Source organism: Marmota marmota, unplaced genomic scaffold (assembly GCF_001458135.2).
Source record: "Marmota marmota marmota unplaced genomic scaffold, marMar, whole genome shotgun sequence".
Classification (NCBI taxonomy): Eukaryota; Metazoa; Chordata; class Mammalia; order Rodentia; family Sciuridae; genus Marmota; species Marmota marmota.
In genome coordinates this window covers 3,298,762-3,320,997 of record NW_026000242.1, presented here as the reverse complement: position 1 = coordinate 3,320,997, position 22,236 = coordinate 3,298,762, and the positions used below count along the sequence as shown (strand labels likewise).

Here is a 22,236-nt window from a genome sequence, read left to right as displayed (position 1 = left end):
CTTTTATTGGCTTTTGTAGCAGTGGTGTGCTGTTTTACAATAAATTCAGTGTGTGCTGCAGGTGGTTGAAAAGATGTCCTTGCTGAGTTGGTGATATTTCAGTTATTAGAGCCTTATGCTTTACTAGGAGAACTTCTAGGAAATAACTCTGTATTCTAACTGGGTTTCAGAGGAGAGTTTAATTTACTCACTGAATACCTGCTGTAAACCATGAGGTGCTGAGCCAGATGCCGGAGATGAAAGGACAGAACAGCAGTGTCTGCTCTCAAGAGGCCTGCCATCTGGGCTGAGCTAGTGGTATCCTCCTTTGCTGGGTATTCTTCAGCTTCCAGCCTCTAAAGGTGGAGTTACCCCAGCCTTCGTTTCTGGACCTCTTATCTTCTGTAGTTATCCTTCATGTGTGTTTAGCCAATCCTGTGGCTTTAAATGCCTTCTGTATTCTAATAATTGCCAAATTTATACTGCCAGCCTTGACCTACCTAAAAATTCCAGACTAATATTGCCAACTGCCTACTCAACATTACCACATGAGTGTTTAAACCCATTGTGTCTAAAATCATACTTTGACTTTTGGTACCCTTCTTTACCCAATGCTCCGCTACCGACCTGCTCTTCTTCAAGTCTTCCTTCATCTTCCTTAACCACCGAGCCATATCCCCAGCCCTTTTCACATTTTTATTTTGAGACAGGGTCTCACTGAGTTGTTTAGGGCCTTGCTAAGTTGCTGAGGCTGGGTTTGAACTTGCTATCCTCCTGCCTCAGCCTCCCAAGGCACTGGGATTACAGGTGTGGGCCCGCACACTCAGCTCATATTTACATAATATTTAACAAACCCTTTCCTGCTGCTCCTCAGATGTATCAAGCACATGTCCTGCTTAGGCTTCTCCCCCCACCCCCTTTTGGAATGCTCCAAGTTTCTCCCCCTCAGAGACACATTATTAGAGATTTGGTCTCTGTCCACCCTATCTAAACATAGCATACCCTATCTCCTATAATTTTCTTAAACTACTTTTACATTTCTTATTATTATCTAAGTCAGGCTTGACTTATGTTTCTGGTATATTGTCTGTAAGCTCTGCAGAAGTAGGGGTTGTTGCTGTTCAATACCTCGCTCTCTACCTGGGGCTTAGAGCAGGGCCTGATGTATAGCAGAGTTCAGTATGAACACTGAATATTTGTGTTATGTTCCAGGATCATGAAGGAGGGGGACTTAGGTCTGCTGGAAGAAGATTCTTTCCTAGAAAATGATTGAGTTAATCTGGTAAAGGTGAGGAGAGAATATTCTGGACAGATGTGAGTACTTGAGAAATAAAGGTGCAGAAGGATGAAATAACTCTTCATGTGTAGTCATCTGTAGCAATTTGAAGTGGAAAGTAATGGCAGATAATGTTGGGGAGGAAGGTAGGCACCAGCTCAGACTATTAAATATTTTGGCATGCCATATGGGCAGAGGAAGACTTTTTCTTGTCTTTTGTTAAAAATTTCAAGTGGGGAAGAAAATCCACAAGAGGGGATTTTGGTTTGTATGTAGAAGGAGAGACTGAGAGCGACCCATAGTCCTAGTCAAGAACTGAGACTTTAAAGGAGGATGTGTGTGTTGGAGGTTGCTCATGTCTTTTTAGAGAGGTATACAGTAGGAGTGAATTTCTATTACTATTGAATTGGAAGTAGTCCTCAGAAAACACATGCAGGTCTACTTGTTTTCTGATATTTATAGCCTGGATTTCCCTAGGGGTATATAAACATCATTTAGAGAGGAAGAAACCTTCACGTTTATGGTTCTGGTACATGTTTATTATTTTTGCCTTGCCCTGTATCATATGTCTGTCCACACTGCCTTTATTTATCAGTTTTTCCTTGATTTTGTGTTAGCTTTATCTCTTCATTTCTTCTAAGAGATGGAATTTAAATAGCTTCTTTAGTACTCCACTAATACACAGTCCTTCTGTGTTTAATTTCAAGAGAGAAAAGTAAAAAAAAGATACAACTTTTGTTTGAGAAATCAGCATATCATGTATCTTTGAGTACTTGATGATTTCTTTTTGTTTTGAGAACAGTGGGACAGAGTAAATACATTGATTTGGGGTGTCTATTTTTTCAGACTTCAAAATTTTGCTTTTCATAAAGAGGAGTTTTAAGAAGTATAGCTTTAATAAACAATTGTTGAATGGAATAGAAAAAATCCTCTTGTCAGAGACAAAGTGACAAAGCCAGAAACAGGTTTCTTAAAGGCCTTTCTTTGCCTTTACTTTCATTTGATACCTTACTTTCTGTTTGTCCCTAGGAAATCCTTCTTTATGATGCCAAGGATTATATTAGGAATTCCTCAGATGCTTACTTGATTGTCAGTAGTGGTGTGCTTTTTGAAATATGGAGAGTGTGCTTTTTCCTGCTTAAGACTAATGACTTTTCTAAATAGAGCTGATTGTATCTGTGTTATTGTGAGAGCAGGGCTGCAGCCTGTATTTGGACACCACCTCAATGAAGGCTCATTTTGTCTTGGATGTTGGAGAAATCTTAGTGTGCTGTGTCCGTTACCTCATATTCCTTGCAGACAGAGGACCTGCTGTTGTAAAGGAACATTCCTACACTGGACACGAATCTCCTGGGGGTCTCCATGTTGCCAGGCTCCATCATCCTCTGACAAGGGCCGTGACACAGCACTCCTCACATTCAGCTGCCAGTCTGATGAGAAACAAAAGGGGCATTCTCCTTGATGCACTATGGAGAGCTTCTGAAATGTTAGCTTTCCCTGTTGCTTACTGCCTTTGTCATTCCAATGACCTTGGACTTCATTTTGACTTCTTGCCACTTTCCCAGCCCAGCAGAAGATAGGCGGCCTTCCTAATCTTGATTAGGGTTATATATGAGTATTCGAATGTACCTGCAAAGGAAAGAGAGAATGGCAACCAGCCCTCCCAAATCGTGCTTTTGGGGGACATTTTCTTTGCTGTCCAAACTTTTGTTTTGGCCATGGCAGAAAGCCAGTTTTATCTTTTTTGTTGTTTGCTTTTTAGAATTAAAGAAAAAAATTGAAAAATACTGAGAATAATAAAATAAGAACATTTATATTCATTCCAAGGTTATTTTTAATTAAATAGAAATAACATTATAATGATAAAATTGAAGTACCTTTTGACTTCTACTGTCTTTTTCCTTACTCCAAAAAATAACCAGTGTAAGAATTTAATGTATTTTTTATACCTCCACTAAATTCAAAGTAGGATTTTATAATTCTTTGTCAAGATATATTATAATTTCTTCCTTTGTAGTTTTTCAGTCTGGTATTTTCACTTCATATTGTGTTGAATAGTGTCAGAATTTGATGTCAAATTTATCAATCTTTTATAATTTATTCTTTTTTAAAAAAATTTTTACTTGTAGTTGGACACAATACGTTTATTTATTTATTTGTTGTGCTAAGGATCGAACCCAGTGCCTCACATGTGCTAGGCAAGCAAGTGCTCTACCACTGAGCTACAGCCCCAGCCCTACTTATTCTTAGTGCATCTTTTTAAAGGAAGTCTTTTCCCTTCCAAAAATCATTTAAGATAATCTCTTAATTTTTGGTTTTGAAAGATTTTACATTGATGACTCTGAGCCAGATGGAATTTACTTTTTTTGATAGTTTCAAATAACGATCTGAAGGTTCTCCCTTTCCCACCATGTGGATGATTTGCATTCACCAGTATTCTGTATTGCCACCTCTGTCATATGTCCTATTGTTTATATATATATATTTCTTTTTTTTTTTTCTTTTTGTACTGGGGATTGAACCAAGCGGTGCTTACCCACTGAGCCACATTCCCAGCCCTCTTTATTTTTTGAGACAAGGTCTTGCTTAGTTGCTTAGGGCCTCGCTAAGTTGCTGAGGCCAGCCTTGAACTTGTGATCCTCTTGCCTCAGCCTCCCGAGTTGCTGGGATTACAGGCATGTATCACAGGTATGGCTATATTTCTTATTTTCCTATTAAATTAACTGTTTCATCTAGTTTTAAATTATTATAGTTTATCTAACAATACGTCTTCAATGTCATTCCCTATTGAGAGATTCTTGCCAATGAAAAAATATGCTATATCAGTATTTATCTCTTCTTTTATTTCTAATAATGTTTATTTCTGCCTTTCCCTTTTATCTTGACTAGCCTTGCTAAATGATTATCTTTTAGTAATATTCTTTGTTTAAATACTTTTTAGTTCATATTTCTGAATTTTGACAGATAGTACAGTAACTATCTCCCAAAATCTCATACTCCTCAAACTTTCTATCGGACTCCAGTCCTCTGGCAAACACTAATTTTTTTCTGTACCTATAGTTTTGACTTTTCTAGAAAGTCATGTAAGTGGAACTTTATAATATGTAGCCCTTTATTGGTTGAGATTTTATTGATGTAATTATAAATTTATATGCATTTGTAAAATATAAGATCCCATGTACCCTTTCTCCAGTTATAACATTAATACAATATCATAATCAGGATTTTAATGTTGATACAATTGATCCTGTTTGATTTCTCTGGCTTATACTTTGTGTGTACACGCACGCTCGTTTTAGTTCTATATGTTTTCTTGTATGTATAGGTTCATTTAACCATAATTTAACCATATAGAGGGCATTTGTAAAACATCTGTATTGGGATTTTAGTTTTTGTTTTTACAAATAAAATAATCTATGAATATTCACATACAGGTTTTTATGTGAACATAGGTTTTCATTCCTCTGGGATAAATGCTCAGGAGTGCAATGGCTGGTTTATGTGGTAATGCTGTTTATTTTGGGTCTTAGGTCTTCAGTATATTTTGAGTAATTTTAATATATGATGCCAGATCAGGGGCCATCTTCATTCTTAAGCAGCTGGGTATACAGTTTTCCCAACACCTCATTCAATGTTCTTGGCACCCTTATCAAATATGAGAGCTTGTTTCTGAGCACTCTGGTTCATTGACCTATATGTCTGTCTATATGCTAGTACCACACTATTTTGATCACTGTGGCTTTGTAATACATTTTGAAGTTAGGAAGTATGATTCATCAGGGTTTTTTTTTTTTCTCTCCGTTTTTAGAATTGTGTTGGCTATTCGGGGTTCACCGAGATTTCATATGAATTTTAGTCTTTTTACCACTAAATATGTAGGGTCTTTTGTTCATGGGCTTTATTAGATTAAGAATGTTTCCAAGATTTACTTTTTAAAATTGTGAATAGGTGTTAGTCAAAAATAGATGTACTCAAAAGTTTTCTCCATAAATATCATACTAATTTCTTTATATAGTGAGTTGAATTGACTAAATTTTTTAATGTTTAACTAGCCTTGAATTCCCAGAATAAATCCTACTTGGTATTAGACTTATATTGTAAATACTACACACACACACACACACACACACGCACGCTCGCGTGTGCGCGCATATATATATACACACATATATATATGAATTAAAGAGAATTTGAGTTGCTAATATTTTGTGAAGAATTTTTATGCCTATTCATAAGGGATATTGGTCTATGATTTGCCTTTCTTATAATGTCTTTGTTTTGTTTTAATATTAGGATACTGCTGACCTCATAGAATAAATTTGTAAACATTCTTTCCTTTTTTCCTAGAACTTATATAGGATTACTATTATTTCCTTCTAAAATATTTTGTAGAATTTATCAGGAAATTATTTGAGCCTGATATTTTCTTTGCTGGAGATTTAAATTATGAATTGTTTATTTGATAGATACAGCATGAGTCATGTTATTTGTTTCTTCTTGAGTGAGTGTTAGTAGCTTGTGTCTTTGAAGTGCTTTGCTCTTTTCCTTCTTAGTTATTGAATTTATAGATATGAAGTTGTTTATAAAATTCACTTATTATTAGCCCCAATGTGTGTAAGATCTTTAATGATGTCCCCTCTTTTAGTCCTAATATTGGCCTTCAATCTTTTTTTGATCAGAGGTTTATCAAATTATTAACCTTTTCAAAGACCAACTTCAGGTTTCATGGTTTTCTCCATTTTCTCTGCATTCAGTTTCATTGATTTCTATTCATATCTTTCTTAGTTCCTTCCTTCTTCTTGTTTTGGGTTTAATTTGCTCATCTCTTTCTAGTTTCTTAGGCCTAGATCATTGACTTGAGATCATTCTTCTTTTTTTATTATAAACATCCAGTTTTATAAATTTCTTTTTAAACATTGCTTTAGGTACATTCTATAATATTCTACATATTGATTTGATTCTATATATTATCTTTTTTTTTAAGTACTGGGGATTGAACCTGGGACACTTACCACTGAGCTATATCCCAGCTCTTTTTATTTTTTATTTTAAGACAGAGTCTTGCTAAGTTGCCAAGGCTGGCTTTGAACTTGTGATCCTCCCTCCTGAATTTTTGGAATTACAGCAATGCACCACCACATCTGGCTGAATCAAAAAGGTTTTTAAATTTCCCTTGTGACTTCCTCTTTGACTCATGGGTTGTTTACAAGTGTGTTGTTTGTTTCCCAGTATATGGGAATTTTATAGTTGTCTTTTTGTTGATGATTTCTAGTTTAATTGTATTACAGTAAGAGAATATTTGTTGTATTAGTTCCATTCTTTTAAACCTGTTGTGGTATATTTTAGATATTTTTGGTTTAGTCTGCATTCTGAAGTTATTGGGTGTGTGCTTCCTGTCGATCAAGTTGTTAGTGATCTTCTGGTCTTTTAAATCTTCGACAATTTTTTGTTCTGTCATGTACTGAGTGAAATGTGGAAATCTCCAACTCTGATTGTGTATTTGTCTGTTTTTAACCTTTTTTCCATCAGTTTTTGCTTCCTGTAACTTCTGTGAATATATCTGTTTTTTCAGATACATACATGTTTAGGATTGTTATCCTTTTCTGCTTGAGTTCACCTCTCCCTAATGTTTTTGCAGTTGTCTCTAACCAGCTTCCCAGATTCTTGGTGTGGGACAAGCTCTTATAATGGATTTTAGAAAGCCTGTCCTGCAAGAATTACAGAGATAGTACAGATCTAGTCATTGAGGCAGCAACTGACTTATGCCATAACTGGTGTGGCCAAACTATCTTTTTTACTTCTTTTACCTAGACCCATTGCTCTAGAGAGGTATCCTTAGACAGTAGAACTTTTGCAGGTTTCTTTTTTTTTTTCATCATTTCTCCAAGCCATCCTCACATCACCCAAATTCTACCCCTGCTTCAATCAGTAAACCTGGCTTAAGTTTCCTCTGTCCTGTGGACTACTTTTAATCTCCTTTGCCTCATAGGATCTGAGTTCCTGACTGCTACTGTCTGCTTCACATACCCAATAACAGTTTAGAGTCCAGTATTTTATGATCCCAGCTCTTTGATCTGTATTGCTATTTATTTTCTGGCCTATAGAGATGCTCATCATTTTTAAGCCTGCATTATATCTTCTTGGATTTGGACATTTTTATATTTCATCCATTTTACTCTGAGTTTGGAGTAGAAGTACACTAAAATATGAACTTATAGAACCATTTTGTCCAAAGTCCTAATGATAATATAAATGCAGATTAAAGTCATTTTAAACTGCTATGTGTTACTCCATCATCTGAATAGGTCACATTCTATTCACTCACTAGATAATTTTGATAAAATTTGATTTCAAGAAATAGCAAGTTGAAACATTGTTCCATAGCTTCATCTTGATGGAAAACTATATGAAAAATACTAAGTTCAGTTCAAAACACTTTGCTACATGTAAAATGTGAGAATAAATAATTCTGAAGGTAAAGAAATACAGACCCCAAAGAAGACAAGCAGGAAACATCTATGGCTTAAGCTAAGTAAGAGAATGCACTTTGAGATAGAAGATCATAAAGAGAAAAGAAAAGAGAATTCAGGAGTGAATTTTTAGGACCACCCACATGTAGATAGTAAAAAGAGAAATAAGAGCTCATGAAAAGAGATTGAAAAGGGACATTTGAAATGTAGGAAGGAGAAGAGAATTTCTAAAACAGTATTCATCATTTTAGTAAACCACTAAAATGATGAGAACTAAGAAAAATGATAGCCTGAGAACCAGACTTAAATTCTAATTTCTACCCTTCTTTTCACTAGCTATGAGACTTGGGGTTAACAAACTAAGTCTCAATTATGGTATCTGTGATGATCTCTAAGGCTCCCTCTGCCTCCAAAATGTGATGTTTATGGGTTTTAATGGATAGAATATTAGACTATGAGAAAACTATTTCAGGAGAGTGTAATATCCCAGTTATAGAATGTAAAGAAGGTTTCTTTGATGCACCATGATATGATACCGTATCAGAATGAGAGAAAGCATACTATAGCAAAAGAGATTAGATAACAGTAATCAGAAGATATTTGGAATATAGTTTTGAATTCCTCATAATGCCATGGAAAATAAAATAAACTTAATGAATGTTTTTCTTTTAGTTACACTCCAATGATTTTTGTTCAGCCAAGTGAATCTTCAGGAATTTTTCATGTTTTATATGCTGCATTCCTTCAAGAGAAGAGATACATGTATTAGGGATTAATTTTGTAGTAAAATAACTTCATTTAGAGTAAAACCTCTAGTTGATTCAGTATGGATGTGCATTTGAGGAATGATAGGTTAACACAATTGTTATTTTAAGTCTGCTACTTGGACCACCTGTAAATGCACCTCTGGGCAGTTGAAAGGGAATAAATAGAGTACTTCTGGGATGTGGTTTAGGCCACTGCAGGAAATATAAATCTCATTTTTCTCTAGGGTACTCCTTGAGATTGTGAGCTGCTTTTGGTGGGGCGGGAGGGGGGTGGAGGTATGATATTTATATCTGGAAACTTTCTGACACCAGAAATCACCTGATTCTAGGCATACCTATTTTCCAGTTTTCCTGAAAATTATGTAAACTGTACACTGTTTGTAGTATTTAGTTAGGATATTTTATAAGGTGACTCAGAGCTGAGAATGAGTTAATATTCCATCTCTGTCCATCTTTGGATTTTAGGTTTATCAGAAGTTTATCCTCAGATTAAGATTTATGGCAGAAACTTTCAGTCTTTTGTAAACAGTATGCCAAATATTCACTTATTCTAGTGTCATAGATGTATGAGTGAACTGTGGTTAAGGAAATACCCTCAGGTCTTAGAAATCAAAAGTGAATATGGGCATGAGGAGAAAGAGGCATACCCCTCCCAAACATGTCCTCGTGGTCACATTTGGTAGGCATGCCATGGACCCGGAGCCCCTCATGGATGAAGTCTTGCTTATTTACCTTGGGAGTAGAGCTAACTTAGCTCCATAAAGAATGGCTTCTTCTCCATTCCTCTCTCTGTTGGTGCCACCTCAACTCAACCCCACTCTGCTGGTAACCTGATTTTTAACTATTCATGATTCAAAGACCTTAAAGTTGTAAGAAGATTTTCATTTAATAGGAAGAGAAAATAAAGCACAACCCCAGTCTGTATGCGGGTAGTATTTGCCACAGGATTTCAGCTAACATTTGGTTTCCTTTTATCACTTTCAGTTACCCATGTAGTCATGCCGGCCTTTATGCTGTGTGTAGAAAATTTTGTTTTGCCAGTAATTGGTCATTTTATGTTAGAAGGCGATAGTGGAGTGGAACAGAGAACTTCTGAACACAGATACAGTTTTATTGTATTTGATGATTGTAATCCATTCTTATTACTAGTAATTTTCAAAGTAGGTTTATAGCATTTTGGCCACTTCAAAATAAGGCTTAAACACTTGTTAATGACCAGATGAAGATACTCACTGGTAGAGTATAAATTGAGATAATTACCTTTGAAGAATACTTAGTCATCAGAAACCATTTACCTCTTAAGACTATAACTTTGGGAAGACATTCAACTGTTCCTAAGAAAAGCTGTGGTAATGCAGATTATATAGATATAATTCAGTTTGAATGGAGTTTTGAGTAATGAATAAAATACCCAAGCTAGAAGACTAGAAAGAAATTGTTTTCTGAAATTTAACAAGTGCTTTGTAAAATCAAGACTTCTTAGATTTACTAGTGTAAATATAAGTCAAGCTGCTTAAAGACAAGCTAAAAATAAGAAAACTAGGAGTAAACATTATATAGAAATCAATCTTTTTAAATATAACTTTTCAGGGAACATATTCAGTGTATAAAGTGAATCTCAACTTTAATATTCTTTCTTTTTTTCTATGTAATAGGGAGCTTACTTTCAAAATCCAACCCATATACTAAAATCTGCTGGACTTACCTGCAAATTGATAAATAAATATTTATTTTACAGTTTAAGCCAGTAGAAAGGGGAGTTTGGAAAATGATAATGTAGATGGTACAAAATAAGGTTGGAAAGTTATAAAGGAGCCAGATCTTAAAGGATCTTTTGTACTCAGTGTATTAGTTTTTTATTGCTGCTGCAAAAAATTATTGTAAATCGTTTTAGTGGCTTAAAACAGTACCTACTTGTTTTATCCCAATTTCTGTTGTCAGAAGTCTGGGCACAGTGTGGCTCAGCTGGCACTCTGCTTAGGGTCTCACAAGTGTGAAATCAAGACATCAACATTGGAGGCTCTGGAAAAGAATCACCTTGCAGGCTTATTCAGGATGACACTTTCTATGTGACTTCCTCTATCTTCAGGCCACTAATTGTGTGTCACATCTTTCTTATACTACTAACTGGAGAAATCTCTCTAGTTAGTAGTATAAGAAAGAAAATCTCTTCTGTGACTAACTGGAAAATCTTTCTTTCCTGCTTTAAGATTAGGCCCGCACAGATATGTAGACCATAATTCTACCTACCACAAGCATGTTAGAGTGAGGGCTTTATTCTGAGGGATATGTGTTTTAAGTAGAGGAGTGAGCTGATTAAATTTGTGTTTTATAATGTTCACTTTGGTAATAATATAGATAAGGATTTCATACAGTGAATAATAAGTGCTGTCCTTGGTGCTGACCACATCACTTTAGATGTGATCTGGAGTTCACAACTGCCAGGGCTGTTGACTCCAGGAACATTCTGCTTGAATTTCAGTCTGGTAATTAGGAAGCCTTTTTCCAAACTGTTCCCATGCCATGTCTCCTAGATCACTATTTCCTTTGAAATTCAGGACTGACCGTGATTGATTGAAACTCAACCTCATCCACAGGGGAGTGTGGGAAATTCAGTTTTCAGCTTTCTGGTCTTTGCAGAACAGAAAGGCCTATCAGGAGGAGGCCTTTCTGTACTGCAGAATAGATATAAAGGAAGCTCATCTAGTTTAGGCATCCATAGAAAACCATAGCAATCCATATATTAACAAGGCCTTGGATTTACAAGGCAATAAACAAGAAAGATGCATATAGATTTTTTTTTATTTGTTAAAATTAGTTATACATGACAATAGAATGCATTTTGACATATGATACATGAATGAAGTATAACTTCTCATTCTTCTGGTTGTATAAGGAGAATTAGTAAGATGGGTAATTGATTGAGAGAAATAGAGAGGAAAAATAGGAGTTCAGAATGACCACCTAGTTTCTGGCTAGGGTAAATAGGTAATGCTATTTCTATGAAAGACTGACAGAGAAAATGGATGGGAGTAGCAATGATTTCTGGACACGTTGATTTTGAGAAAATTCTAGGACTTCACAGAGTCCCAATTTGTAGACCATTTAATTTATAGGTACCCTTGCTCATTTATAGAACTGCATAATTTTGTCATAATTTTGTGTACAAATATGTTTATAGTTGAGATTGGTTCCATTAGCCATAGTGTTAAGTATAAATGAGCCTAGGAGTATACATTATTATTATGTTTTAGTTTTTTATTTAAATAGACTCATAGCTTACCACTAGTCCTTTTATCTTATTGTTGAATAACTTTGTTTTTGTTTCTCCCAGAAGGACTCATGGGTACTCTACTTTCTAAGTCCTTTCTTGTTTCACAATAGCTGCTTGTTAAATTTCTTCCTAAACAAAACTGGGCTGGTATAATATTCTTGGGTCATCCTTTCTAATTTTTTTATTTGGTCAGTAATAGTGTTGTTATGTTCTTCAAGTTTGTTTCAGTCTGTCTGCATTCTCCCTTTCCATCATGTTCTATAGTTTATTATATATCTTTTGAGCTCTTGGGTTGTTATATCCCACACTTATTTCTAGTCCTTACAGTATTTGGGGTGCATTTTCTTCTTCATTTGTGTTTTCTTTCCAATTGAGTTCTGCCTGTTTTTTACTTATTTATGTGTTCCTTTCCTTCATTCTTTTTGCTGTGATGTGTACTTAGTTACTATTTCCTTGACAAAGTTTGAGGGCTAGGGTGTTACTATGTTGTCTGATTTTCTATAGTCTGAGGAAAAACATCTGGATTTGGGGATCAGCTTATATTTGACCACGTGACTTCTGCTGTCTTTTGAGGTTGTTTAAAATGAAATAATCTACTTTTATCTATTTGAAGGCATATACTAAGAAATGGGGTAGGGAAAAGATACTTTTAGACTGTGAATCACTGCACGTTTTAAGATTGGCGCTATGGACAACTTCATCTTTTTGTTTTTTAGGTTTTTGTTTGTTTTGGTTTGTTTGCCTTTGCTAAAATCCCAACATCCTGACAGATACAGAGGCTTTTTGTCACCTCTTCAGCCTGACGGACTCCTTAGCCCCTTCTTGTGCTTTTCTTTAAATTAGGAAGTGTTATCAGGACACTCAGGGTTTATCTCTTTACTCTCATTCTCTATGATGGTGTCTGGGGGTTGGATTCTGATCCTTGTTTCGCTGAACAGCATGGTGCAGAGCTTTTGGTTTCTTTAAAAAGGTTAGACAGTAAGGTTATGTCCTCTCTTCTTTTGTTGCTGTTGGTTATTTTTTTTTAAATCTTTTTTTAAAAATTCTATTTTTGTTTTAAGTCCTAAGAAAGGATTCTGAGATCTGTTTCATCATACCTTTTCTAAGAAGTCCCACATAAGTAGATTTCAGTCTTATATTTTCCAAGGGATGCATGCATTTTACTAATATAAGCTCCAGGGCAACCAAGATATAATGCTAATATTTTTATTTAGATATGAACTTAGGATTTACGAAATGTTCACTCATTGTTATTTTATTTAATTCTTTTGATTATCTTATAAAGAAAGAAGGGTGGGACTTAATAACTAGTTTTACTAATGAGGAAACTGAGATCTAAAAGGATTGAGTGAGTTGCCATGTCACACAGCCCATTACAAGATGGAGTCAAGACTCTAAAGTCAGAGCTAATGCTACTTTTACCATGCCTTGTTACTCCACTTATAGGAAATTATTACCTCCATCTCTAAGCACAGATGTCTTACTATATCATTAATGTTCCTACAAACTTTATTATGACACTGAATTTACTGAGTAAAAGCCATGAAGTGAGAGAGATTGGAGAATAATCTTGTGTGACTATGGTATTCTGATTCATAATTAAACTCAGTGTGACTTAGTTATAATAAAACTCATATTAAGTCTTTTTACCACCACCACCCCAAATTCCTCAATAAAATTCTCCAAGGATGACTGTGAATACAAGATATTCTACTTGGATAATTTGACCCTGTGGGCCCTATTCTCATTTCTATAATTCACTTTCTTCTTGATGTGTTTTGCTTTTTATTCCTACTTTAATGAACTTGTATTGTTTATTTTCCCACTTTTTTTTCTTCCAAGACTGTATCCTTGACTTTTCCGTAAATTCCTTGTGTTACAGCTGAGGCCAGGCTGGAACATTTAAACAAGCTGGGTTCATAGCCAACATATGTGTTTTTGGCTACCCAAGACCTCAGAAACTGCTGACCTACTTCCATCATCCCATTTATTATCAAGGAACATATACTTAGATATCTTCCCTTGATGATCACAACTAAAAAAGTACATCACGGTGGAGAAGTTAGATTTTCTCAGTAATCTAGGTTCTAGGTTCTGTTTTCTTTCCAAATCCATTCTTATCTAATGCAGACCTGGTGACCATCTAAAGGATAAATACTTTCTCTCTCCACAAGGATGTGATCTGCTGTGGTTTCAACAGGACAACCCTATCAGGTCACAAAATCCACAAGAGTGATCCAGTCAATCTAGATACATACCTACCTATATAAAACAATAAATAGAGGAGGTAATATTAAAATAAGATATTGAGTAGCAGTATAGTTTACCTATAGTCCGGAAGAAATCCATAGCTCATGAGCTAGTAGTTTAAGCTGACCCTTCTTTGTTTTATCCATGTTTTTATCCTTCTAGGTATCATGAACTGATAACAAAATATGGGAAGTTGGAGCCTTTGGCAGAAGTGGACCTAAGACCCCAAAGCAGTGCAAAAGTAGAAGTCCACTTTAATGATCAAGTGGAAGAAATGAACATTCGGTTGGACCAAACTGTTGCAGAACTAAAGAAACAATTGAGAACTCTAGTGCAATTACCCACAAGCAACATGCTCCTCTACCATTTTGACCATGAAGCACCCTTTGGCCCAGAAGAAATGAAGTATAGCTCTCGAGCATTGCATTCCTTTGGCATTAGGGATGGAGATAAAATTTATGTGGAATCCAAAACAAAATAACCTCTACCAGCCTTGTAAAAACACACATGAGGACTTCTTGCAGGGCATTTGGTTCCAATGTGGTTTTCTTTAGGAGGGAGAACGTTTTTGTTTGTTTTGTTTTGTTTAGCCTTGGGAGGGGTTTTGTATTTTTTTTCCCCTGGAATGGGTAGGGGGCCATTTTTTTGTATTTTCTACCACAGATTTCTTTGGCTCAGCCAGCAGAATTGGTCCCATATCCAGTCCATAAGCCCTCTCTCATGAAAGATGACAACAAAATCACCGACTTCTTACTGTGCTCACTAGGGTTTGTCTGCCATTTGGTCATCATTACCGTTAGGTATCCTCATAAAAATAGCATGAATAGCCTAGCCCCTCAGAAGGGTGTCTGACAGTATTTAAATCAAGAGTCAAGGACGCTTCACAGGAAGGGCCATCACTTCTCTCCCACTTCTCCCTGTTTCCCTCCCTCTCCCTCCCTCCTTTTTTTGGTTCACTTTATTCACTTTGATTTGTGTCAGCACATGTTTACCTAATAGTTTTATTTTATTCAAAATTAACTTCTTATTTCTCAACTTGAGTGACTTTTCCTCCTTCATTTCTCCTTTTAAAATAATTTTGAGTGTTTTAATAAGCATTTTTCAACCTGATTCTGATCTCAGGTATTCAGTAAGAACCTGTAACTCTGTTAGGATCTTAAAGAAGAGCAGATGGAGAGTCAGAACTCCAGGGAAACTTGATATTTTTCTGGAAGCATGGGCAGAGCAGTCTGATCTCTTTATGCTACTATCTCACTTTTAATGCCCCTCGTGTATTATATCAGCCATTACTCCCATAACATGAAACATGTTAGATTCCAGATTTCTTTTATTTTTGCTTATGAATGTATTTCCCCATATCTTTCTTTTTCATTATTTTAAACTATTGGGAATAGAGGCCTGACTTTATGAAGAATCCAGTGGACTGCTGGATATCCATGCCAGGAGAATGGAGAATCAGCTAACAGACTACCCCTGGTGTGTGAGGGAATGAAGTTGGGGGATATGAGAGAATGAGCTTTGCGAATGTCCTGCCTCTGTCATCCATTCAAAGCCCTTGCTCTTGCACTTTGCATTAAAGGTGGGAAATTTTAATCAAAGGGAGCTTTGATTCCCAGTTTGTTCCTGGGGTTTTGTGATGTAATAACTCAACAATTCTTTTGGTTTTACATTTCAATTTAGTTGCCACTATAGAAGAGTAAAGTATAAATGTCAAAACTTCCAAATTGCCTCCAAGTCATATTTTTTGTAGAAGTACATTTAAAGCACTTTTCCTGTAAAAGCTAGCCCCTTACCTACTCTGAAATCTTTGTGCTGTTTTCCTATTCCTGTTTACCAGATGTAGTCTCTTTCTTTAGTATGTCTTTTTTGGTCTACCATGTTTAGAGGTAGGAGACTTGAGAAGCCCAGTTTAACTAGGGCAGAAGGTAGGCAGGTAAAGTACTTTTCAAAGAATGCAATTATTAGCTGGTTGCATTTGACCTTTTGACCTTTGTTATATAATTCAACCCCTCCTACAAACTTCATTTCTTATGAAATTTTTAGATAACTCTTGTAAATTCTTTATGTATGGGGAGTTGTGTTTATTATTGCTACTTTTTAAATTTTCCTATGCCATGCGGCAGATGTTTATTCTCTTAATGCACTTCAGGTTCAGTATCTGTAAAGCCTTTGACTCAGGCCTACTGAGGCAAATCTACATTCACTGTAACATTAAAGGTGGAAACCAAAGGGTTTGAAAAAGATGAATGAGGCCTATTCTCCTTCTGCTGTAGGCTATATCTTTCAAAATCATAAAAATGAGCAATGGAGATCCAGGCTGAGTATAGACAAGAACAATTATTTTGCAATCACATTTTACTGACAGATTTTTGGAACTAGGAAAAAAAAAGTGAGGCAACAGTGTCATGAAGATTAAAACTGTGGGTGCTTTGTGTTTGTGCGCATGAGTGCAGATGAGTTTGAGAGAGAAATTGTGTAATTGAGCCTGTCGCTTTTGTCACCCTGGGAAACAGATGCACTCTTATTTTTTGAAGTTGAATGATCCCTGACTGTCCCACAGCAGAAGGTGGAGTGAACACTTATGCTTTAATCATAAGTGGAATGGTCACAATAAGATATTTTATATATGACAAAGTTTTATGAAATGCTTTTTTACTGTTAGAGACCTGTTTCTTCTGTTACTATAGAACACAGTGTTTATCAACTGCAGGCATAATCCTTTTATTATACAGTTGCATGTAAAGGGAACTTCTCATTTAATTCAGCTGACATGGGTATTTTTAGGGCATTGTAATTGATGGTTTTAATAATTGCTGAATAATTTTTGATTAAGAAAAAATCTAATACAATTACTGGTCTTTTAGAGTTACAGAAGTAAATGAGAAAAGCTGTTTGAGCATGTGTACTTATAGATTCATTTGAGTGGCAGAGTAAAGATGCTGCTTTTGAAATAAAATTGGTGCTGTGTAGACACTTCTAACCAAAATTCTTTTTATAACAGGTCCAAGAGAAGGAGAGAAAAGACCACGGACCTTTGAGTCTACGAGTTATACCTAATGGATTGTCCATAGCGTGTCCATATTTTAATGTTGACTTTGTTCAGATTCTGTGGGAGCATATTGACTTTATGAGGCAAAATGCTGTCATAGCCAGTATTGTAGACGCATTGCTTCAGGCACAGTGTATAGAATACACCTCTCTGAAACAAGTTCTTTTTGGTTATGAAAAAGGAAAGCAGTAATAAAAGAAAGCCAAATGAAAACCAAGGGGCCCTTTCTACATGTGGCTGCATCGTTGCTGAAGCCATAGTAGAAGTCAGTTTTTTAATATGAATTGTCGAAATATCCCAGATTGCTTTAAAGAAAAACAAGTACAGAGTCATGTCTTTATTGTTGACTTTTCTGTTGTTTCTGTAGCCTATTGCCACTGTTGCCATAAATATATAAGAAAGCAGTAGAGATTATAAGCACCTTGTTTTTGAAGACCTTTTGGTGAAAATTAAGCCCAAAACATAAGTCCACTGTGTGTAACAGGGCTGAATGCTACAATGCTGTTTTTAAAACAAATTGTTGTTTGCTTTTAAAACTGAAAATTCAATTCTAATTAGATTTTTCAACTATGTTGCAATGCCAGCAGTGTTAGAAGCAGAGGGCACTTGTTGCACAAAGAGCTGATCACTATTTGAAGCACGCTGCCGATAGCTTTTAGTAACGCACATGTGAGTGTGGCTTGCTACATGGGAAATGCTAGGCTCCAGGGCATGTAAAACATGAATTCAGAATACTAGATTGTTCTAAGCAATGTCATTTCTGTTTATGAATTTGATTTTTCCCTTCATTTCATGTTAGATTGAAAATGCAAACAAACTGCTTTCAAGAACACCCAGAAGCTATCTGTGTTGCCAGATGTGTTGTGAACACTACTATTTTCCATAGGTGCTTCCTTAAAATGTATGTCCATTGTAGTGATGGTGAGGGACTGGACTCTCTCAGGCTCTTTACTTGCCAGTTGTCTCCTGCAGTTAATGGAAATATATATATTTTATTTTAGAACATAATTTAAACATGAAGGTCTATTCTTTGCACTTTTTATTAATATATAAATATATATAGATAATCTTTAAAAAATTAAAAATCCAAGTCCATTTTCTCTTTGTGTTTTGATTTTTTTTTTTTTCCTGGAGTGTTGGGTCAAGGGTATGTTTATTTTTATACAACTAAAAGGGACATCAGTTCTGTGGTTGAGTGAGTTCTTTGGTCAGATGGCCTAAACTAGTAAGAGTCTGACCATTTTTATCAAACTTAATTGGAATTTTTTTCTGAAATTGAAAATTGCAAAACAAAGATTTATAAGAAATGTGTTATTGCTTTTATGTTAGCAGGATTTCATACTTCTCACATGCTTCCTTTTTATTTGTTGAGGATAAAGCCTATCTTTGGAGATATTTGGTACTGCCATTTTTGGAGAAAGATTGAAAATCTCACTTCAGTGAAGTAAAAAGTAAAAACAGCTCATATTCAAGAGCTGGTTTTTTTTTTTCCTTTGTAAAATAATTTTCTAGAAGCAGTATAGTCTGGGGCAGTTGAACCTTATTTGCTTATCAATAATTTCTTGATAAGCCATTATAAATTTACCTTGTATCAAGAATTAAGTTCCAAATATTTCTTCATTTAAAAGACAGAGTCCATGAACTTCTTTCTTAATGCTTCAGAAGTGCACAAGTATCTAATCTGTTTAAATTTAAGATTATTTCTACCTCCTATCCAAATTTTAAAGAATTGTGGTTTCAAATTTGTTAAATTCTACTTAATTACTATTTATTGTGAGCTTCTCTGAGAACTTAAAGGTTGACACATATCTAGACATCGAATATCTATTGGATAAATAATGCTGTGACTTTCTCCAGTTATTAGATGCATATAAAACAAAAAGGTTGACCTTTTTAAAGTCACTTCAAATCTTTTGGAAAACAAGTTTCCATTTGGTCTTCACAACAACCCTATCAGGTTGGCACTGTCATACCCGTTTTCTTACTAATGAGGAAATTGGTGCATATGAGAGGTTTAGTAACTTGCTGAAACTCAAACAGTTGGTAAATGACAGTAAGACTCAAATTTAGACACAGGTAATTTGGTTGCAGAATCCAAGCACTTGACAGCTATATTGCAGTGCATGCTGCTGAAGTTTTCTTTCATACTTGCCCCCACTGTGCACACCTGAAATGTTAGTCTTTATGTTTCATTAAAACACTAAAATTAGGGCTGGGGTTGTAGCTCAGTGGTAGAGCATTTGCTTAGTGCGTGTGAGGCACTGGGTTCAAGTTTCAGCACCACATAAAAGTAAATAAAGGCATTCTGGGACTGGGGATATAGCTCAGTTGGTAGAGTGCTTGCCTCATGTGCACAAGGCCATGGGTTCGCTCCCCAGCACCACCTAATAATAATAATAATAATAATAATAATAATAATAATAATAAAGGCATTCTATCCATATATAACTACAAAAATAAAAAACACTAAAATGATATGTTCCTCAATACCCATATACTTAATTGATTTTCTCTGTAACAGAATCACTGATGTGACTGATAGCTCTAAGTATGCCCTCACACCAATTCCAGCATTGTGGAGCTGCAGTTAGTGCATATCATTGCAGTTGGTCATCATTCCTGCTCCTTTGAAATGCCCCACTGGACACTTGTGGTGGGTGATATTGAGAATAAATGAGGCAGTAATATGATGCAAGAAGATTGACAATTTAGTTTTTAACCTGAAGACATTCTAGAGCCTTCAGCTTGGTTTCAGTAGATAGTCAAAGGTGAGAGGGGCCACTCAGTTCCAACTCAGACTTGTGTCAGGGAGGCCCAGTGTTCCAAGTGAACTTAAATTGGTATTTATAGAAGAAAGAAAAAAGAAAAAAACTAGTTTATGATCCCGTGGAGCCTTTAGCAAAGGTTTGTTATGGGAAAGGATGAGGCTGTCACTGCTGTTTTTCCTCCTTAACATTCAAGAGGGAGCTTTATGAAGAATATAAATATTGCTTACAAAATAGAGGAGACGTGTTATCTATTATGGACTGCAAGATCTAGCTTTGCCGAAAAAATTACAATACAGTTTCGGTTTGTTGACTCCTTCACACAGACCCCTTCCTCATCCTTGAATGCTTCTCAGCCTAAGTCATACAATTAAGGTTAAAAAAGAGGAATAGAGGAGGAAGACATTAGTGAATACAGACCAAATAGAAAAATATTTCAAAAATAATCTAATTATGTTTGTGGGCTGATGTCAGCTCTACCACTGTGAAGAAGTAGAACAAGGACAATAGGAACTGCCTCAGTTGTATTAGAAATTTGTTTGCTTTAAATTATAATTTGCTTACAAAAAAGTCTTGAAAACATTTAAATTTAATTTTTAGATAACATTAACATGGTTCAAAAATCAATATAATGAGTTCTCATTCTAATGACTCTATCATTTATTATTTTCTTGTGTGTCCTCCCAGGGTTTACACAAATATGCTTACTGTACTGAATAAAAGAGAAACAACCAGAATACACATTCCTAAGCATAGAGAGCACTCTTCACAAATGTATTCCCATTTGCTATTAGGAATATATATTCTGATTGTTCCTCTTTTATGCAGCAAAGTTAGCATCTTATACATTGTCATGCACCTTGCTTTTTTCACTGAAAACATCTTGGAGATCTCACTGTGATCATACATAGGGAATTGGCTTATCCTTTGCATACAATATAAGCATTCCTTTTATAGATATACTATAATTTATTTAACCAACAATCTATGCATTGACATTTGAGTTTTTCTCTCTCAATTTCCTCCCCTTCCCTCCCCCCTCTCTTTTGTGTGTGTGTCTTCTATTATTTTCATTCTGCTGCAGTAAACAGCATCTGTTCTTTTACACATTTTGAAGTACATCTGTAGAATACATTCCCAGAAGTGAGATTGCTGGATCAAAAGGTCAAAGTGTTTGTAATTTTAGTAGATAACTGTCAAATTGTTCTCCAAGGGGGTTATGTAAAATAAGGATTTTCCCCCTCTGGGTTTATTAGGTGTCACAGTACTACAAAGTTAAAGACTTCACTGATGTTGAGCTTGATGCAATTCCTGGTTAGTGCAAGCAGGACAGCCTTTTTCCCAATTAGGCACTGCAAATCTAGGAACTTGAATTCAACACATTACAGATTTGGTGAGCCATACATCTCTCTTATGAGCCTTCTTTCCTATGGAACCTGTAATTTTTAATCATTGGAAGTGATTTTCATCTCTACTGCAGAAGGTGCATGTATTATTTATCCTTAACAATGTCTGAGCACTTATTCCAGCTGAGTGCTCTTGAAAAGTGATGGATTAATTGCCCTGAAATCCCATGCTTATTGTCTACAGTAAGCTTTAATCAGAACTGGGTCTTGCATACCAGTAAAATGTCTTGTAGAAGAACTATATGGTGCTCCTTGGGAGATAGTATGTCTGCTTCTCTCCAATTTTTTTCCAGCTTTATTTCTAATATGTTAGCAAGCATATTAGAAAAAGGCCAATTGTGAGTCTTTTGATTATATCAGTCTACTTAGAATTAGCTATTATAAACTTCTTGCCTGGAAATACAGTTGTAGTCAGAAAACATCTTCAAGTCCTTCTTTAAGTTCAAAGATGAACATCTTTGAGCCCTTAGACCTAGAAAATATTGATTAGTTAATAAACATTAATAAATGTCACTGTGGTTTTAAGAAAAAAAAAACCCATACATTATTTCTCAAATTTATTAATATTAGCCCAAATCCAGAATCTCGAATAATTAAGACCAACACAACATAAATAACTTGCAGACAAATACTATTAATTATTGGAAAAGATGGATTCCAAAACATTTATTCCACAACTTAAACTCATTTTTAAGAGTTTAAGGGGGGGCGGTGTACTAGGGATTGAACTCAGGGCACGTGACCACTGAGCCCTGTTCCCAGCCCTATTTTGTATTTTATTTAGAGACAGGGTCTCATTGAGTTGCTAAGTGCCTGGCTTTTGCTGAGGCTGGCTTTGAACTCATGATCCTCCTGCTTCTGCCTCCCTAGCCACTGGGATTACACCGCACCTGGCTTCACAATTTAAACTCTTAATGCTTCAGTCTACAGTTAAGTGGTTATTACTGTGATGCTAGTAAATAAGAAAAATGAGACCAGGCATGTTGGCGCACAATTGTAA

The 22,236-nt window shown here is 35.5% G+C and overlaps 1 protein-coding gene across 3 annotated transcripts in view; it reads left to right on the top strand.

Moving 5' to 3' along the window:
* Tecta (tectorin alpha) overlaps positions 1 to 22,236 on the top strand; it is a 138,416-nt gene that overhangs the window by 37,358 nt on the left and 78,822 nt on the right. For 2 of the 3 annotated variants that reach the window (XM_015489725.2, XM_048795829.1), the window contains exon 8: positions 14,179 to 18,165. The exons of the other annotated variant lie outside the window; for it this stretch is intronic. In XM_015489725.2, the coding sequence (XP_015345211.1) occupies positions 14,179 to 14,497 (319 nt within the window). In that variant the 3' untranslated portion in view covers positions 14,498 to 18,165. Of the gene's footprint in view, positions 1 to 14,178; positions 18,166 to 22,236 lie in introns of those variants that run through there. 3 annotated transcript variants of the gene reach the window in all.